The 16,659-nt window shown below is 50.1% G+C and overlaps 1 protein-coding gene across 2 annotated transcripts in view; it reads right to left on the reverse strand.

Annotated features, from left to right (window-relative positions):
* Positions 1-16,659, reverse strand: part of MTCL2 (microtubule crosslinking factor 2) — a 91,348-nt gene that overhangs the window by 24,368 nt on the left and 50,321 nt on the right. For both annotated transcript variants that reach the window (XM_005568939.5, XM_065523112.2), the window contains exons 6-11: positions 15,361-15,501; positions 12,075-12,200; positions 10,609-10,839; positions 7,410-7,514; positions 6,298-6,465; positions 4,430-4,681 (exon numbers count right to left, since the gene is read on the reverse strand). In XM_005568939.5, the coding sequence (XP_005568996.3) occupies positions 4,430-4,681; positions 6,298-6,465; positions 7,410-7,514; positions 10,609-10,839; positions 12,075-12,200; positions 15,361-15,501 (1,023 nt within the window). The remainder of the gene's footprint in view (positions 1-4,429; positions 4,682-6,297; positions 6,466-7,409; positions 7,515-10,608; positions 10,840-12,074; positions 12,201-15,360; positions 15,502-16,659) is intronic.

Raw genomic sequence — 16,659 nt, forward strand, 5'->3', positions numbered from 1 at the left:
TGGTTTCTTCCCCTTCCCCATCCTGGCTCCATCCGTTAACAAATCACTTGCACACAGGGTAACCAACTCATCTTGGTTTGCCCAGGACTTTCTCAGTGTTTGTACTGAAAGTCCCATGTCCCAGAACCCTCAGTTCTAAAAAAAACTAGGAGGCTACGGCTAGGACTATTCTAGTTTTAAAAGTCACAGTCTCGGGAATGCCCTCAGTCCCAGGCAAGCCGGCATGGGTTGGTCACCTTACTTGTACTTGAATCCATGTCTAGAGCTTTGCTTCTTAGAAACCCAACATGAGACAAACAGGGCAACAATGAAAATAACACTAGGCCAGGTGTGGCAGCTCACAACTGTAATCCAGCACTTCCAGAGGCTGAGATGGGAGGATCACTTGAGCCTAGCAGTTTAAGATCAGCCTGGGCAACACAGGGAAACCCCATGTCTAAAAAAAAAACCACAAAAGTTGCTGGGCATGGTGGCTCACGCCTGTAATCCCAGCACTTTGAGAGGTCGAGGCAGGTGGATCACCTGAAGTTGGGAGTTCAAGACCAGCCTGACCAACATGGAGAAACCCTGTCTCTACTAAAAATACAAAAAATTAGCCGGGTGTGGTGGCGCATGCCTGTAATCCCAGCTACCCGGGAAGCTGAGGCAGGAGAATCGCTTGAACCCATGAGGCGGAGGTTGCGGTAAGCCAAGATTGTGCCATTGCACTTCAGCCTGGGAAATAAGAGCGAAACTCCATCTCAAAAATAAATAAGTAAATAAATACACAAAAGTTATCCAGGCGTGTTAGAGTGTGCTCCCAGCTACATGAGAGGCTGAGGTGGGAGGATCACTTGTGCCTGGGAGGCAGAGCTTGCAGTGAGCTGAGATGGTGCCACTGCACTCCAGCCTGAGTGACGGAGCAAGACCTTGTCTCAAAATAAGAAAAGAAAGAAACTAAGAAAGGAAGAAGAAGGGAGGGAGGGAGGGAAAAGAAGGGAGGGGGGAAATAATACTAACATCAGTGAACAGCAATGACAGATGAAGACCACAGAATCAAACCAAGCCCCAGACAAGGGTGGGCTTAGGAAGCACTTTGATTCTTGTGGTTATCTCACTTTATTTCCATAGCTGCCCTGAAAAATGAGAACGTCAAGTATGGTCATCTTTTTTTTTTTTTTTTTTTTTTTTGAGACGGAGTCTCGCTGTGTCTCCCAGGCTGGAGTGCAGTGGCGTGATCTCGGCTCACTGCAAGCTCCGCCTCCCGGGTTCACGCCATTCTCCCGCCTCAGCCTCCCAAGTAGCTGGGATTACAGGCACCCGCCACCACGCCCTGCTAGTTTTTTTTTGTATTTTTAGTAGAGACGGGGTTTCACCATGTTAGCCAGGATAGTCTCGATCTCCTGACCTCGTGATCCACCCACCTCGGCCTCCCAAAGTGCTGGGATTACAGGCTTGAGCCACCGCGCCCGGCCAAGTATGGTCATCTTTATTTTACAGATGAGGCCCAGAGATCAGAGGTGACTTGACTGGGGTTGTACCTGGTGGAGCCAGGTAAGGACTGGGGACTCCTGGTCAGAAGCTCTTTCCCACCAGCCACTCTGCTACTTTCACCAGTCTGGCTTAATCGTCAGTCCAGTGTAAAGAATGCTGCTTTGGGGGATTTGGTTTAAAGTGCAGGAGGAAGAGGAATGTCAGAGAGACACAAGAGGCTAGAGGGCTGGCAAGTCCCTGATGTGAAAACAACAGCAGGACATGGAATCTGTGCCCTGATGAGCTGACAAGACATGCCTGTGGGCTGATATGTCCCCCAGGGATGACACGAAGCTTGTTTCATAATTTCAAAATCATTTTAGAAATTTAGAATATTTAGAAATTTAGAAATATTTTGTTGTTAATAAAATAAGAAGGAATTATTCTTTTACAAACAGGAATTTGGCTTGATGGTGCAAACAGATGCATGCATCTGACCTGCTTTCCACATGGTACCTGGATTGTTCTGGAACTTGTTAGTCATCCTGCCATCCTGCACTCCCCAAGCACAGGCTCCTAGCAGGTGTGAACCTCACAGGAGCTCTGTCCCTGCAGGAGAGTGGGCATGGCCCAGGACCAGGAACTTTCCAGATTTGGGAGTTCTGCCAGATTCTGGTCCTCTCCCTTACTCACTTTATGACCTTGGGCCAATCACTTTGCCTCTGTCTCCTCATCTGAAAAAGGGGTTTCATGAACGTGACCTTGTAGGGCTGTTGAAGTACTGAGAGAACATTAGGAAGAGGAAATACCTAAGATCAATAAACTCATGAAAAATGCTCACCTTCAGTAAGTCAGAGAAATGCAAAGTAAAGCAATGAGATAGCATTTCACACCCTAATTTGGGCAGACGTTTCAAAGACTGGTAATCACAGCAACTGGCAAAGATGAAGCAAAAAGGGCCTTCTCGTCCTTCTAACTGTGCAGCTGGTGGGAGGGTACAAGGGCAAAGCTTTTCTAGAAGGCAGCCTGGCAGTTACTATCAACTATAAATGCTTATGCCCTTGGATTTAGCAATTTAACCTCTAGGAATGTATCCTACTGAAATATTTATGCGTGTGCAGAAATATATGTGTGGAGATGTTCACTGAGGCACAACTTGAACTTTTTTTTCTTTTTTTAGATACCTTCGTATCTAAAAAAAAGTCTCACTCTGTTGCCCAGGCTGGAGTGCAGTGGCACAATCACGGCTCACTGCAGTCTTGATCTCCCGAGTTCAAGCAATCCTCCCACCTCGGCCTCCCATGTAGCTGGGACTACAGGCGCACACTGCCACATCCAGCTTCAGGTCACAACTTTCAATAGTGAAAAACTGGAAACAATCTAGATTTAATCACTGTAGATAACAAATCATAGTATCTCCACACTGGGAACACCAGGCACCAGGCACACTGAATGAGGAAGGCCTCCGTACTCTTTTGTAAACAGCTCTCCAGGAAAGAGGCAAAGTATAAATAAATGGACATTACAACTTGATTAATGATTTTAAAACAAACGAACAAAACCCTGTAAATATAAATTTAAATAGCAAGAAAGGCCCAGCTACCTGGGACGCTGAGGTAGGAGGATGGCTTGAGACCAGGAGCTCAAGCCCAGCCTGGGCCATACAGTAAGACCCCATTTCTTACTGTGAGCCACTGCACCTGGCCTAAAAAAATTTTTTTAATTAACAAAAAATGACAAGAAATGGAGGGAGTAGGTTGAAATATGCCTTTGTAATATTTGGACCTTATATAAAGATGAAGTCCTGGTTTATGTGATTAAAATTAAAAGTAAGGCCAGGCGCGGTGGCTCACGCCTGTAATCCCAGCACTTTGGAAGGCCGAGGTGGGCGGATCATCTGAGGTCAGGAGTTCGAGACCAGCCTGGCCAACATGGTGAAACCCCATCTCTACTAAAAATAAAAATTAGCCGGGTGGGGTGGCAAGCGCCTGTAGTCCCAGCTACTCGCGAGGCTGAGGCAGGAGAACTGCTTGAACCCGGGAGGCAGAGGTTGCAGTGAGCCGAGATCGCACCTCTGCATTCCAGTCTGGGTGACAGAGTGAGACTGTCTCAAAGAAAAAATAAATTAATTTAAAAAAATAAAATAAAAGTAAGGCTGGGCATGGTGGCTCACGCCTGTAATCGTAGCACTTTGGGGGGCTGAGGCGGGAGGATCACTTGAGGCCAGGAGTTCGAGACCAGCCTGGCCAACATGGTGAAACCCTATCTCTACTAAAAACGTAAAAATTAGCCAGCCGTGGTAGCACACGCCTGTAATGCCAGCTACTGAGGAGGCTGAGGCGCATGAATCACTTGAACCTGGGAGGCGGAGGCTGCAGTGAGCCAAGCGTGCACACTGCACTCTAATAAATAAGTAAATAAAAATATAAGTGAAAGGAAGGGAAAAGTCAAAATCAAGAGTGGAGCAGAGCAGCATATGGTAGGTGGCGGCTGGCTGCATGAAGTGAACTATAATGGGGAGTGAGGGTCAATGATTGCTTTTCCTTTCCTCCTTCTTTTGATTGAAGGCCTCCCAATTTTCCCATGGGAACCACTCTTAGTTCCTCCCTCTTGGTTCCTGAGTTTGGGTAGGCTCCAGGGATGGGCACATGACCCATATCTGGCCAATCCACTGTACTTGCTAAGCTGTAAGATATGAGCATGAAACTAATGGTGGCCATATTTGGGAACAGCTTGTTTAAGAGTAAAGCTAACACAGAGGAAAGCAGGCCTGACAGGCAGAGGCAGAAAGGAAGATCTAGTTCCCACTGCATTCTCTAAGTGCCTGGATCCAGCTATACCCGAAGGAGATGCTGTGCCAGACCTCACTGGATGAGCACCTAGATCCAGCTATACCTGAAGGAGTTCCTGCTTCTGAATCATTTCTGTAGCAACTCTCCCTTGCGGGTGGAAGTAGCTTGACAGGGGTGGGCCTCACCTGGCTTAGGCGGTTCTGCAGCTCCTTCACCTGCTGCTCCACCTGCTGCTTCTCACCCTGCAGCCGCTCCACCAGCTGCAGCTTCTCCTGGCTCCAGTTGCGCTCGCTGATCTGCAGCTGCCGCGTCAGCTCCATGACAGCGCTGTAGGACTCAGCCAGGAGGTGCTGCTGCTCCTCACGCTCCCTCTGTAGGGCTGCCTTCCAGTCGGGCCCTGCCCGCTCCCCAGCCCCCTTCCCCGCCTTCAGCTCCATCTGCGGAAAGAAGCAGACTGAGCAGCTGGCAGCAGGAGGCCACTCCTCTCGGCCCTCCTCTCTCCTTCCCTCCCAGGTGCCAGCAGGGGAAAAGGGGAGAGGTCCCTCAGAAGACCCCTCACCAGGGACTAACCCAGCTTAGTCCTCCCCACTCAGAACTAACCCCTAACCCCTCCACACAATAAGGGTTTGAAGAGTTCTTTCTATAAGCCAAGCTCTGCTGTGGGCTTTTCAGGTATGATGTCATTATCCTCATGAAAACTCTGCAAGATTACTAGTGGTCACTCCAGCAAGATGGTTTTCTTGGCCTCAGACCTCAGGGTGGCAGGAAGGGGAATGTGCAACCTTTAGACTCAGTGCCCCGCATTAACCCCCATGGGCTGGTCAGGTTCTTGGTGGGAGGAGCACCTGAAATGCCCAGGTCTTTAGGGGCAGCAGGTATAGTGGACAGTGCAGATGGAGGGAGCTGTGAGAGCTGCAGAGAGGGTTAGGAGGGGAGAGTAGTGGCCCCAGGAAGCAGCCAGGAGACTGTGAGCAGTGGGAAGAAGGTGGAATTGGGGCTGGGCATGGTGGGTCACGCCTGTACTCCCAGAATTTTGGGAGGCCGAGGTGGGCAGATCACTTGAGATCAGAAGTTCAAGACTAGCCTGGCCAACATGGTGAAACCCTATCTCTACTAAAAATACAAAAATTAGCTGGGTGTGGTGGTATGCCATCTATAATCCCAGTTACTTTGGAGGCTGAGGCAGGAGAATCGCTTGAACCCGGGTGGCAGAGGTTGCAGTGAGCCGAGATTGCACCACTGCACTCCAGCCTGGGTGACACAGTGAGATTCTGTCTCAAAAAAATAAATAAATAAATAAAAAAGGAGGTGGAATTGGGGTCACAGGGAGCCAGGGGTTAGAGGTTTGGGGGAGCAAGGGCCAGTCTGCCACTTATTAGCCGGGTGACCTTGGGAGATAAATTTAACTCATCTGTGCCAGTTTTGTCACCCGTCCAGCAGAGACCATCGGAGTGCCTGCCTCCCAGAGGCTGCTGCTGCCTGGGAAGACAGTTTGCGGCAGGGGCAGGCTGGATGGAAGAGGCTGGAGCCCGAGCTGTGGGGTCAGAGCATTCTCTCCGAGTGGGAGGAAGCCTACCCTCTCACTCTTCAGGCCAAAGGAGGCGGCAAGTCAGCCTCAGGCGCACAGCAGACCCCAAACCCAAACCCCCAGGGCTCCTGGTTAAAGCTCCTTTGGGCACACTGGGGAGTTGCGGGGGGCCCCCAGTTTGAGTGGAGGGAGCAAAACAGAGCCAGGCAGTGGGGGCTGAAGGAGTGTTTATGAGGAAAGGAAGGAGCAAATGAGGACAGCAGGCAGTGGGGGTGCGCGCCAGCCTCACCTGTGAGCCCAGGGTGCAATCCCTCACCTTCCTTCCCTTCCCCCGTGACTCCCATTCCCCACCATTTCTGATACCCTTGCTGTGTGACTTTAGGCAAGTCTCTTGCCCTCTCTGGGCCACAGGTGAAGCAAAGGGGTTCTTATTCCTCTAGGAGCATGGCCTTGGCATCCTACTCCGATCTGACAGCTAAAGGCTTGGGTGAGAGGGGAGAGGCCTCTGACAGGTGGGGGGCTCACCTGGGTGGTATGGCCCTTGAGCTCTGCCCGCTCTGTCTCCCAGGTAGCCTTGGCCTTAGCAAATTGTTGCTGAAGCTCCGTCAGACCACGGCGTTCATCCCGGAGAAGCCAGCACAGCTCCTTCAGCGTCACCTTCATGTCGGCCAGTGTCTTGATGTACTCATTGGGCTGCAGACAGAAGGCAAAACCTGAGTCAAGAGCCTCGGCGGGTAGGGGGGGGAATCTGGGCTCAGAGAACTCACCTAGGAGTCCAGCTTGGGACTCCACGAGGCCTCAGGCAAGTCCCACGGCCTCTCTAGGTCATCTCACCCATAACATGGGAATGACAAGCCCAGCCCTGGCTACCTCCTAGGCTGACATGAGTCCCAAATCTGACACCAAGAAAAAAAACCCTGCAGTTACAATAATAATTATTCAGCCTAACTCTGAGCTGAATCATCTGGCTTCTTCAAGGCTCTGTAGCGTCTGGGCCGTGGGTCTTTCTCCTCACTCAGGATCCTCTCTGACACACGCAGGCCAGTGTGGGGTCAAATTCATGCAGACTCCCTCAGTTTGCCTGACTTGGTCCCAAATCTTCTTTCCTGGGCCCATGCTCTCATTTCCCATCCCTACCCCAGCTTACCGTGTGTGACCCTGGGATCCGGACCACACTGTTCTCTCTGACTTATGGCTTGATTTGAAGGTTCCTGACCCTAGACCACAAGGCCCCTCTTCAGATGCCTCTAGCCTGATGTCCTTACCCTCACCATGTACCTCCCAAGCCATACTCAATACCAAAACACCTTGCCACACCTTAGCACACACAGTTCTCTTGGTCCAGAATAGTCCCCATTCTCTATTAGGTAAACTCCTATACATCCTTCAAAACCCATCATCCATGACCCCTTCACTGTGATGCTGTCCCCTATACTGCAAAGAGAATTACTTGCTGTCTTGCTTATGACCCCACAGTCCATCATCTGGATTCTGTTACTGCCCTGGGATGACCAGGCAATAACCTTCTGCAACTCCAGTGTCCAGGAATGGGGTCAGAGAAAGCAGTAGGAATTGATCACTGAGCAGACAAAGGAATGAATGGACACAACAGGACCGCGAAGGGGCTGGAAACACACCGTGTTCTGGGTCCAGCTGTCTCCCGTGCAGGCCTTGTTATCAGAATGCTGAGCGTTTATCTCCTCTTCCTCCATCAGCAGGTACAGCTCCTTCATGCTGTTCACCTGTTTTTTAAAAACCATGCTTAACTGCAGGTGGGAAGTTTTCCCAAATTTTAATTCCAACCTTGGGCACCGTATAGGTTGAGGAGCACGGCTGGACAGTCAGGCCCTCCTAGCCTCCCACGACATCTATTCTGCCCCAAAGACCAGGAAGCATCCCTGAGAGTCACTCTGAAATAACCATGTTGACAGGCTGGGTCAAGGCAGGCACTGCGGTTGAAATGAAAAGGCCATGTGCACTCCCACAATGCTACATAAGGGTGACCAAAGGTTTGGGTGGACAGAAGTGATCTTGCTGGGGGCTTGGATTTATTGCTGATGGATTCTGGGCAAGAGTCCAGGGCCAGCCAAGGAGATCAGGGACCTAGTTTATGATGGAAATAAGGCAAAAGGGAATGAGTCATCTTCTGTGCTCAAGCAATCCTCCTGCCTCAGCCTCCCAAAATGCGGGGATTATAGGTGCGAGCCACCGTGCCTAGCATGATTATGTTTATATCTTATTAATTATGCCTATTTTGGTAAATGTACATATTTCTTAATTAGAGGCATATATGTTATGTAATTTTCTGTGTCTCTTTATTTTTTTTGAGACGGAGTGTCACTGTGTCACCCAGGCTGGAGTGCAATGGCATGATCTTGGCTCACTGCAACCTCTGCCTTGCAGGTTCAAGAGATTCTCCTGCTTCAGGCTCCCAAGCAGCTGGAACTACCGGTGTGCGCCACCGTTCCCAGCTAATTTTTGTATTTTTAGTAGAGATGGGGTTTCACCATGTTGGCCAGGCTGGTCTCTAACTCCTGACCTCAAGTGATCTGCCCACCTTAGCCTCTCGAAGTGCTGAGATTACAGGCGTGAGCCACTGCACCTGGCCAATTTTCTGTTTATACTCTATTTTTTCCTTTCCTAAAGTAAGTTTCTCTCTCTTTTACTCTAGGATACGGAAATGGCTAGAAAGGTTTTCACCAAATGTGGAGGGTTCAAGTCAGACAAACTGACTTAAAATACAGACTGTGTGGCCTGCAGGTCATTCCCTTAAACTGGGCTTCGTCCAGAGGACCGTGAGACTTCCAAACAGGTGAGAGGGCTCCTCTGTTTCCAAACGTCACAGAAGAGACAGCTTCAGACAAGAGGCTCGAGGCTGATGCTCCCAGGGCGGCCCTGTGTCAGGCACTGCAGGGTCAGGGCAGCAGGGTGTGGGCCCATGGAATGGCGGCAGGGACTCTCCCATGAGGCCCTGGGGAGGAGCTAGTGGCCTTCGAGAATGATGAGCTCCACTGAGATAGGGTGATGCAGGGTCTTGCTATACACTCAGGTCTAACTGTCATGCCTGGCTCCTAGGGCATCTGGGCTCCTCTGGAGTACCCCTGATGGCGTACATGGCAATTTGAGGCATGCCAATGCTCCCTATTTGATCTGGAAAGGGGCCTACAGACAGTAGCCTGGACGAGGAGGGCCAAGCCTGGGCTAGATTCGAGGTACCTGAACCCAAAAGGACAAGGCCAAAGTGAGCAGTGTCAACTAAGATGAGTGTGACCAAGGTCTGACATCTTTGTAAGTCCCCTTCTCCTCCCTGCTGCTGTGCTGATGACAGGAGACAGGGGCTTTGAGCAGCAGAGGGTCCTGCACAGACTGGGGCACGAATGGGCCAGGTGGGTCCTTTCTAAGCTTCACACATTCCCAAAGCTCTGCCCCCACACATTTCCTGCCACACCCTAATACCACCTGTACTATCACCAGTGTTTTTAAGCCAGCCTACTCCCTCTTGTTAAAGAAACATATCTTTCGGCTGGGCATGGTGGCTCATGCCTGTAATCCCAGCACTTTGGGAGACCAAGGGGGATGGATTACTTGAGGTCAGGAGTTCAAGAGACCAGCCTGGCCAACATGGAGAAAACCTGTCTTTACTAAAAATACAAAAATTAGCTGGGTATGGTGCCACGTGCCTGTAATCCCAGCTACTCGGTAGGCTGAGGCAGAATTCCTTGAACCCGGGAGGTGGAGATTGCAGTGAGCCAAGATTGTGGCACTGCACTCCAGCCTGGGTAACAGAGTGAGACTCTGTCTCAAAAAAAAAAAAAAAAAAAAAAAAAAAAAAAAAATTCTGGGAAGGGGCCCAGGGGAGCCTCCCAGGGCACTGAATAAAAATGTATACCTGGGCCGGGCGCGGTGGCTCAAGCCTGTAATCCCAGCACTTTGGGAGGCCGAGACGGGCGGATCACGAGGTCAGGAGATCGAGACCATCCTGGCTAACACGGTGAAACCCCGTCTCTACTAAAAAATACAAAAAACTAGCCGGGCGAGGTGGCGGGCGCCTGTAGTCCCAGCTACTCGGGAGGCTGAGGCAGGAGAATGGCGTGAACCCGGGAGGCGGAGCTTGCAGTGAGCTGAGATCCGGCCACTGCACTCCAGCCTGGGCGACAAAGCGAGATTCCGTCTCAAAAAAAAAAAAAAAAAAAAAAAATGTATACCTGTACCTGATGCTACCACAAAACTAGATTCCTACATTCTCCTCGATACTGCTGCCTCTGAGGACTCTGTGTTAAAGACCTGCCAGCCCCAAGGATCCTTTCTGCTATTGAGGCCGGGACGAAGCGTGTCATCTTCCTCATGGTACCCCCAGCAAGCACCCTCCACATGCCCAGTAAAGAGCAACGATGGCCAGGTGCGGTGGCCAACACCTGTAATCCCAGCACTTTGGGAGGCTGAGGCGGGCGGATCACATGGTCAGGAGTTCGAGAGCAGCCTGGTCAACATGGTGAAACCCCATCTCTACAAAAACTAGCAGGGCACGGTGGCAGGCGCCTGTAGTCCCAGCTACTCGGGAGGGTGAGGCAGGAGAATTGCTTGAACCTGGGAGACAGACGGAGATTGCAGTGAGCCGAGACTGTGCCACTTCACTCAGGCCTGGGCGACAGAGAGAGACTCCATCTCAAAAAAAAAAAAAAAAAAAAAAAGGAGCAACGAATGCAGAGAAGGAAGCTTGCATGCTGATGGCAGGTATGCGAGTCTAGGAGCTGTGTCAAATCCAGCTGGGCGTCCCTTTCCTGTCCCTCTCTCCCCAGCCCATACTCCCAGTCCCAGTCCCAGGCCCAATCTTACCTCGAGGAAGTCATCCCCCTCGCTGGGCAAAACTTTGCCCTGCCGCCAGCGCTTGAGGAACCACCTGAGCTTCATGAAGAGCAGCAAGAAGTTGTGCTTGAACTGCTGGGACTCCTGCACCAGCATGTTCTTCTCCTGGCTCCAGAATTTCTGCTCCAGCCTCCGCTGGAGGCTCAGACTCTGCAGCTCAAACTCCCGCCTCAGGAGCGCCCTCTGCTGGTCCTCCTTCAGCTGCCGGGGGACAAGAGCTTGAGCAATCCCAGGGCCCTTCCCTCTCCCCCACCCCTTTCCGGGCCCCTGGAGTTGGGCAGGGAGGAAAGTCTGGGTGGTGCCTGTGAGTGATCCCTGCCCGGGATCCCACCACGCGTGGCGCAGTCTATTCAGATGAGCACTGCCCTCTGCTACTGCAGCCACAGTGACACATCACTGAAGGAGCTGGGATTTGACCCTGGCTCTGACTAAAAAAACATGACATCATATACTGAGCACCTCCTGGGAACCAAATGTCTCACGTGGACTCTCATGTTCAGTGAGGAACCTGCGAGGGTGAGCGATGATAGCAGGGAGGGGTGACGCGTGGAGAGCAAAGGGCGTGCCAGGGTTGAGGATGGCTGATGACTGGGCAACACCCTAGGAAAAAATGCAGAGTCACGGCTAACAGAGGAACCTGGATTAGAGGCCCAGCTCCGCTGCGCTCTGGATGTGCAACCCTGGGCAGAGCACTCTGGCTCTCTGGGCATCAGTTTCCCCATCTGCAAAATGGTGATAAGGGAGGGCACAAGGATTAAAAGACATAATGGGTGGAAAGTGCATTGGACAGGCCCAGCATACAGAAAGGGCTTAACAAATGTTATTCCAGAACTATTATCTTGATTAGAAGCCAGGTCTGATGAGGGCACCATTTCATAAATGGGAAACTGAGGTCCTGAGAGAAAACAGGACTGGCCCCAGGTCCCACAGGCAGCCAATGATAGTCCTATTACACAGCTAACGCACAATGGCACGTGCAATAACATCCCAGCAGGGCAAAGGGGCTGAAGACTCAGGTTTCCCTTAATTCTTTCATTCCTTTTTTTTTTTTTTGAGATCACTCTGTCGCCCAGGCTAGACTGCAGTGGGACGATCTTGGCTCACTGTAACCTCTGCCTCCTGGGTTCAAGCGATTCTCTTGCCTCAGCCTCCCGAGTAGCTGGGATTACAGGCGCGCACAAGCATGCCTGGCTAATTTTTGTATTTTTAGTAGAGGTGGGGTTTCACCATGTTGACCAGGTTGGTCTCAAACTCCTGGCCTCAAGTGATCTGCCTGCCTCGACCTCCCAAAGTGCTGGGATTACAAGGGTAAGCCACCACGCCTAGCCTCCCCTAACATTCTTGACTTCAGAGGGCCCATAGATCCTCAAGGCCTCTGCTTCCAGCTCAAAGAGGCTGTAGGAATAGCTGCCTGGAAAGCACTGGGCACCACGCACCTGGACCATTTTCTGGTTGAAACTGTCGGCCTCCTCCTTTCGCAGCTGCCGCTCCTGGGAGAGCTGCTCTTGCAAGCCCCGGAGGCTGTCGTGGGCCTCAGCCAGCACCAGCTGCAGCTCCTTGATCTGTGGTGTGGACAGGGGACACAGATAATGAGGAGGGAGAGAGGGGAAGAAGTGGATAGAAATTGTGATCTCAGGATGACAGTGGTAGGGGAACGATGGGAAGTTGGACCCAAGCTGTCCAAATACAAATCAGGCAGAATGACTGTCCCCACCTTAGAGGGTCGTCATGATGATTAAATGAAACGGTACATATCAAATCTGGCTTTTGTTACCATTGGAACTTGATCTTTTCTCTTTGAAATTTATCTTAATAAGGTACTGGGGAAACTAAGTTTGATTCACAAAGATGTTCATTGTTTCATTGTTTATAATTGCAATATTTTAGAAACAACTTAGATACGAAATGATGGGACTTAAAAGACGTTTAATGGATCTATACATTTGTAACAATCCATTCAGGGGTACCCTTAAGGACAGTGTCCTTATTTTATGTATGTTATTATGTTATACTTCAACAGAAAGTAGAAAAACAAAACCAAAAAAGCTATAGACCTCCATAGAAAAACATATAAAGGACATGGACACACACTAAATGTAACCATGGGAACTGTGTGAAGACCTTCTGACCTCCGACCTTCACCCTCCTCTCCCTCCCTCCCTCCCTCCTTTCCTTCCTTCCTTCCCTTCCCTTCCCTCCATCCCTCCTCTCTCTCTCTCTCTCTCAATGGAGTTTTGCCAGACTTGAGCGCGATCTTGGCTCACTGCAACCTCTGCCTCCCAGGTTCAAGCAATTCTCCTGCCTCAGCCTCTCAAGTAACTGGGATTACAGGCGCCCGCCATCATATCTGGCTAATTTTTATATATTTTTGGTAGAGACAGGATTTTGCCATGTTGCCCAGGCTCATCTTGAACTCCTAGGCTTAAGCAATCTGCCCACCTGGGTCTTCTAAAGTGCTGAAATTACAGGTGTGAGTTACAGTGCCTGGCCCCAGAACTCCTACATAAAACATTCCTAGGTATGGCAAATGTCCCTCTGTGAAAGTAAACATTCATTATATGGTCAATAATATGATGATTTGGCAGTGGAAGGCACAGTGACTTGAGGTATATCTTCTATATCTGTTTTGCATTAAAAATTTTTGCAGGGCTACATACCGTCTGCTCCCTGGTATCCTCCTTGAACTCAGTGTTCAACAGCACTGGGCAATTGTCACTGCTCAATAAAGAGTGACTGAATGAAACAAATAATTGAATGTGTGCAGGAAATTATTTTTTCTACAGGTAAGCCTATAGAATAGGCCTACTTCCTGGCAGGGCACGGTGGTTCACGCCTGCAATACCAGCACTCTGGGAGGCCGAGACGGGAGGATCACTTGAGCCCCAGAGTTTGAGACCAGCCTCCTGGGCAACATGACAAAACCCTGTCTCTACTAAAAATATGAAAATTAGCTGGGCATGGTGGCACACGCCTATAGTACCACCTAATGAGGAGGGCTGAGGCATGAGATTCATTTGAACTCAGGAAATGGAGGTTACAGTGAGCCAAGATCGTACCACTGCACTCCAGACTGGACGACAGAGCAAGACTCAGTCTAAAAAAAAAAAAAAAAAAAAAAAAAAGAATAGGCCTATTTCCTTTTCTCAGAAAATGAGAACTGAGTTAGGCCGGGCGCGGTGGCTCAAGCCTGTAATCCCAGTACTTTGGGAGGCCGAGGCGGGTGGATCACGAAGTCAGGAGATCGAGACCATCCTGGCTAACATGGTGAAACCCCGTCTCTACTAAAAATACAAAAAAAACTAGCTGGGCGTGGTGGCGGGCGCCTGTAGTCCCAGCTACTCGGAGGCTGAGGCAGGAGAATGGCGTAAACCCGGGAGGCGGAGCTTGCAGTGAGCCGAGATCGCGCCACTGCACTCCAGCCTGGGTGACACAGCGAGACTCCGTCTCAAAAAAAAAAAAAAAAAAAAAAAAAAAAGAGAACTGAGTTATCTCAGTTTTTTCTCTTTTTGCCATGGCTTCCAGGAGGCTCACTTACAGAGTCTGATCCATCAGCTTCAAGTGAGCTTCTCCTTCCTACATAGTCATGGGCTGGCCTTCCTGGGACCACAGAGTTATCTTCCAAGAGATGCTCAGAAAGGTACTCAGGCTGGAAAATACACAGGACTCTGCAAGGTTCAGGGTTTCAGAGATACTCCACCCAGTCCACAGGAGCCTTTTCCTGCTTCAGGCTCATTATGAAAAGCAAGGAGAAGCTCAGTAGGCTTAGAAGGGGCTCAGAACTACCCAGAATTCCCTGAGGATCAAAGAATCCTAGCAATTCGATAGCCACCATTCACTCTAACCCTCCCATGTTACCAACAGGGAAGCTGTGGCCAGAAGGTAGAAACCTGTCCACGGTCACACAGGAACACTGGCAGAACTGAGACTTGAAGTCAGGTCAAGTCTGAATCCCACAGATGTGTCATTATCATCATAATCATCATCCTCCTCCTCATCCTCACCCAATGTGGGCCAGGCCTTAAGCTATGGCTTTTCATGTATTTAATCCTTTCAACAACCCTGTGAGGCACCTTCATTTTACAGGTGAGAAAACTGAGAATCAGAGAGGTAAGATGACTTATCCAAGATCTCACAGCCAGGTAAAGAGTGGATCCACAATTGAAACTCAAACTCCCTGACTATAGAGACTGCTGCCTTCCTGCTACATAAATAAGTAGTTCCATTAAATTACATAAATTGTACTTTGGGAGGCTGAGGCAGGCGGATCACAAGGTCAGTAGATTGAGACCACGGTGAAACCCCGTCTCTACTAAAATTACAAAAAATTAGCCGGGCACGTTGGCGGGTGCCTGTAGTCCCAGCTACTCAGGAGGCTGAGGCAGGAGAATGGCATGATCCCGGGAGGCGGAGCTTGCAGTGAGCCAAGATCGCGCCACTGCACTCCAGTCAGGGGGACAGAGCGAGTCTCCATCTCAAAAACAAACAAACAAAAAATTACATAAATTGTTAAATTCCCAGTGGAATTTAATACAGAAAAAAAAATAATTTATGAAGATGAGTTTATAAGTTTCCTTGGAACAGGCCATGAGAATGTCCCAAACTTCCTTATTTCCCCAAACCCATATCCTCACCAGCTAAGTGATATATGCACCACTCTGCTTTTGACAGGCCTCAGTCACTTTCCTCCTACCCAATCCCCTGCTTGCTCAGGCCTAGACCCACCTCAGAGGCATAGGAATCATTGTCTTCAGCTCGGTAAGGCCTGAAGCTCCGGCTGAGGTCGGGCTTAGAGTCCAAGTCACCAGTGCGGAAGGCCTCTCGGATCCTGGGTTCCCATTCCGGCAGGTCCCTGAAGTCAGGTGGCTGCACCCAGAGGCACAGGCAGAACAAACCAAATATCACCATGGGGAGGGGCCCGAGGGGTGCCAGAAACACCCACCCCAGGCCTCTGCGCTCCCTAAGAGGCTTGAACCACCCATCGGAGGGCTAGGACCCTGGTACATTCACCTCTGCAACCCAGACCCAGCCCTGGCTGGAGCACTGCTGCCATTCAGTGAATGCTTGCAGAAAGGATGAATGACTAGGTCAGTGGGAAGTGATTTTGTGAATGTGTGTCTTGTGCACAAACCTTCTGAGTCAGCCCCAACTATCCTATCACATGTGTGACCTCTGTTCATCCCTCTTTCAAGAAGAACCAAGAGGGAGATAACAGAGCAATCTATGGGCACATGCCTATAATTCCATCTACAATTTGAGGCTGCAGCAAGCTGTGATCATACCAATGCCCTCCAGCCTGGGCAACAGAGCAGGACTGTTTCTTAAAAAAAAAAAAAAAAAAAAGGCAGTGTGCTTGCTTAAACAAGTAAGATGAAACTGGATCAACAGGTCTTGAGTTAAAGAAATTATGGCACATATCACTGTATAGTTGTTAAAAAGAAAGTGCTAAATCTCGGAAGGGCGCGATGGCTCACACCTGTAATCCCAGCACTTTGGGAGGCCGAGGCGGGTGGATCACCTGAGGTCAGGAGTTCAAGACCAGCCTGGCCAACATCACGAAACCCCGTCTCTACTAAAAACACAAAAATTAGCCAGGTGTGGTGGGACATGCCTGTAATCCCAGCTACTTGGGAGGCTGAGGCAGGAGAATCACTTGAACCTGAGAGGTGGAGGTAGCAGTGAGCTGAGATCGTGCCACTGCACTCCAGCCTGGGTGACAGAGTGAGACTCCGTCTCAAAAAAAAAAAAAAAAAAAAAAGAAGAAAAGAAAGAAAAAAAGAAAGCGCTAAGTCACTCTCTTTCCCTGGAAATGAAAAATTCCCTGCCATTGCTCTGAGGATGAAGATCAAATCTCCCCCATGCTCAGTGCAGTCCAGCTTCACGTTGTCTCTTCACTCAGCGCCCTGGACACACCACGCTCCTTCCGCCTCTGATCTGAGCTGTGCCTTTGTACAGGCTATTTCCTCTGCTGAAAACCCTGTTCCCCCAGCCATTCATCCCTCTGACCTCTGGTCAGATCAGACG

The sequence above is a fragment of the Macaca fascicularis genome, chromosome 10 (genome assembly GCF_037993035.2).
Source record: "Macaca fascicularis isolate 582-1 chromosome 10, T2T-MFA8v1.1".
NCBI lineage: Eukaryota > Metazoa > Chordata > Mammalia > Primates > Cercopithecidae > Macaca > Macaca fascicularis.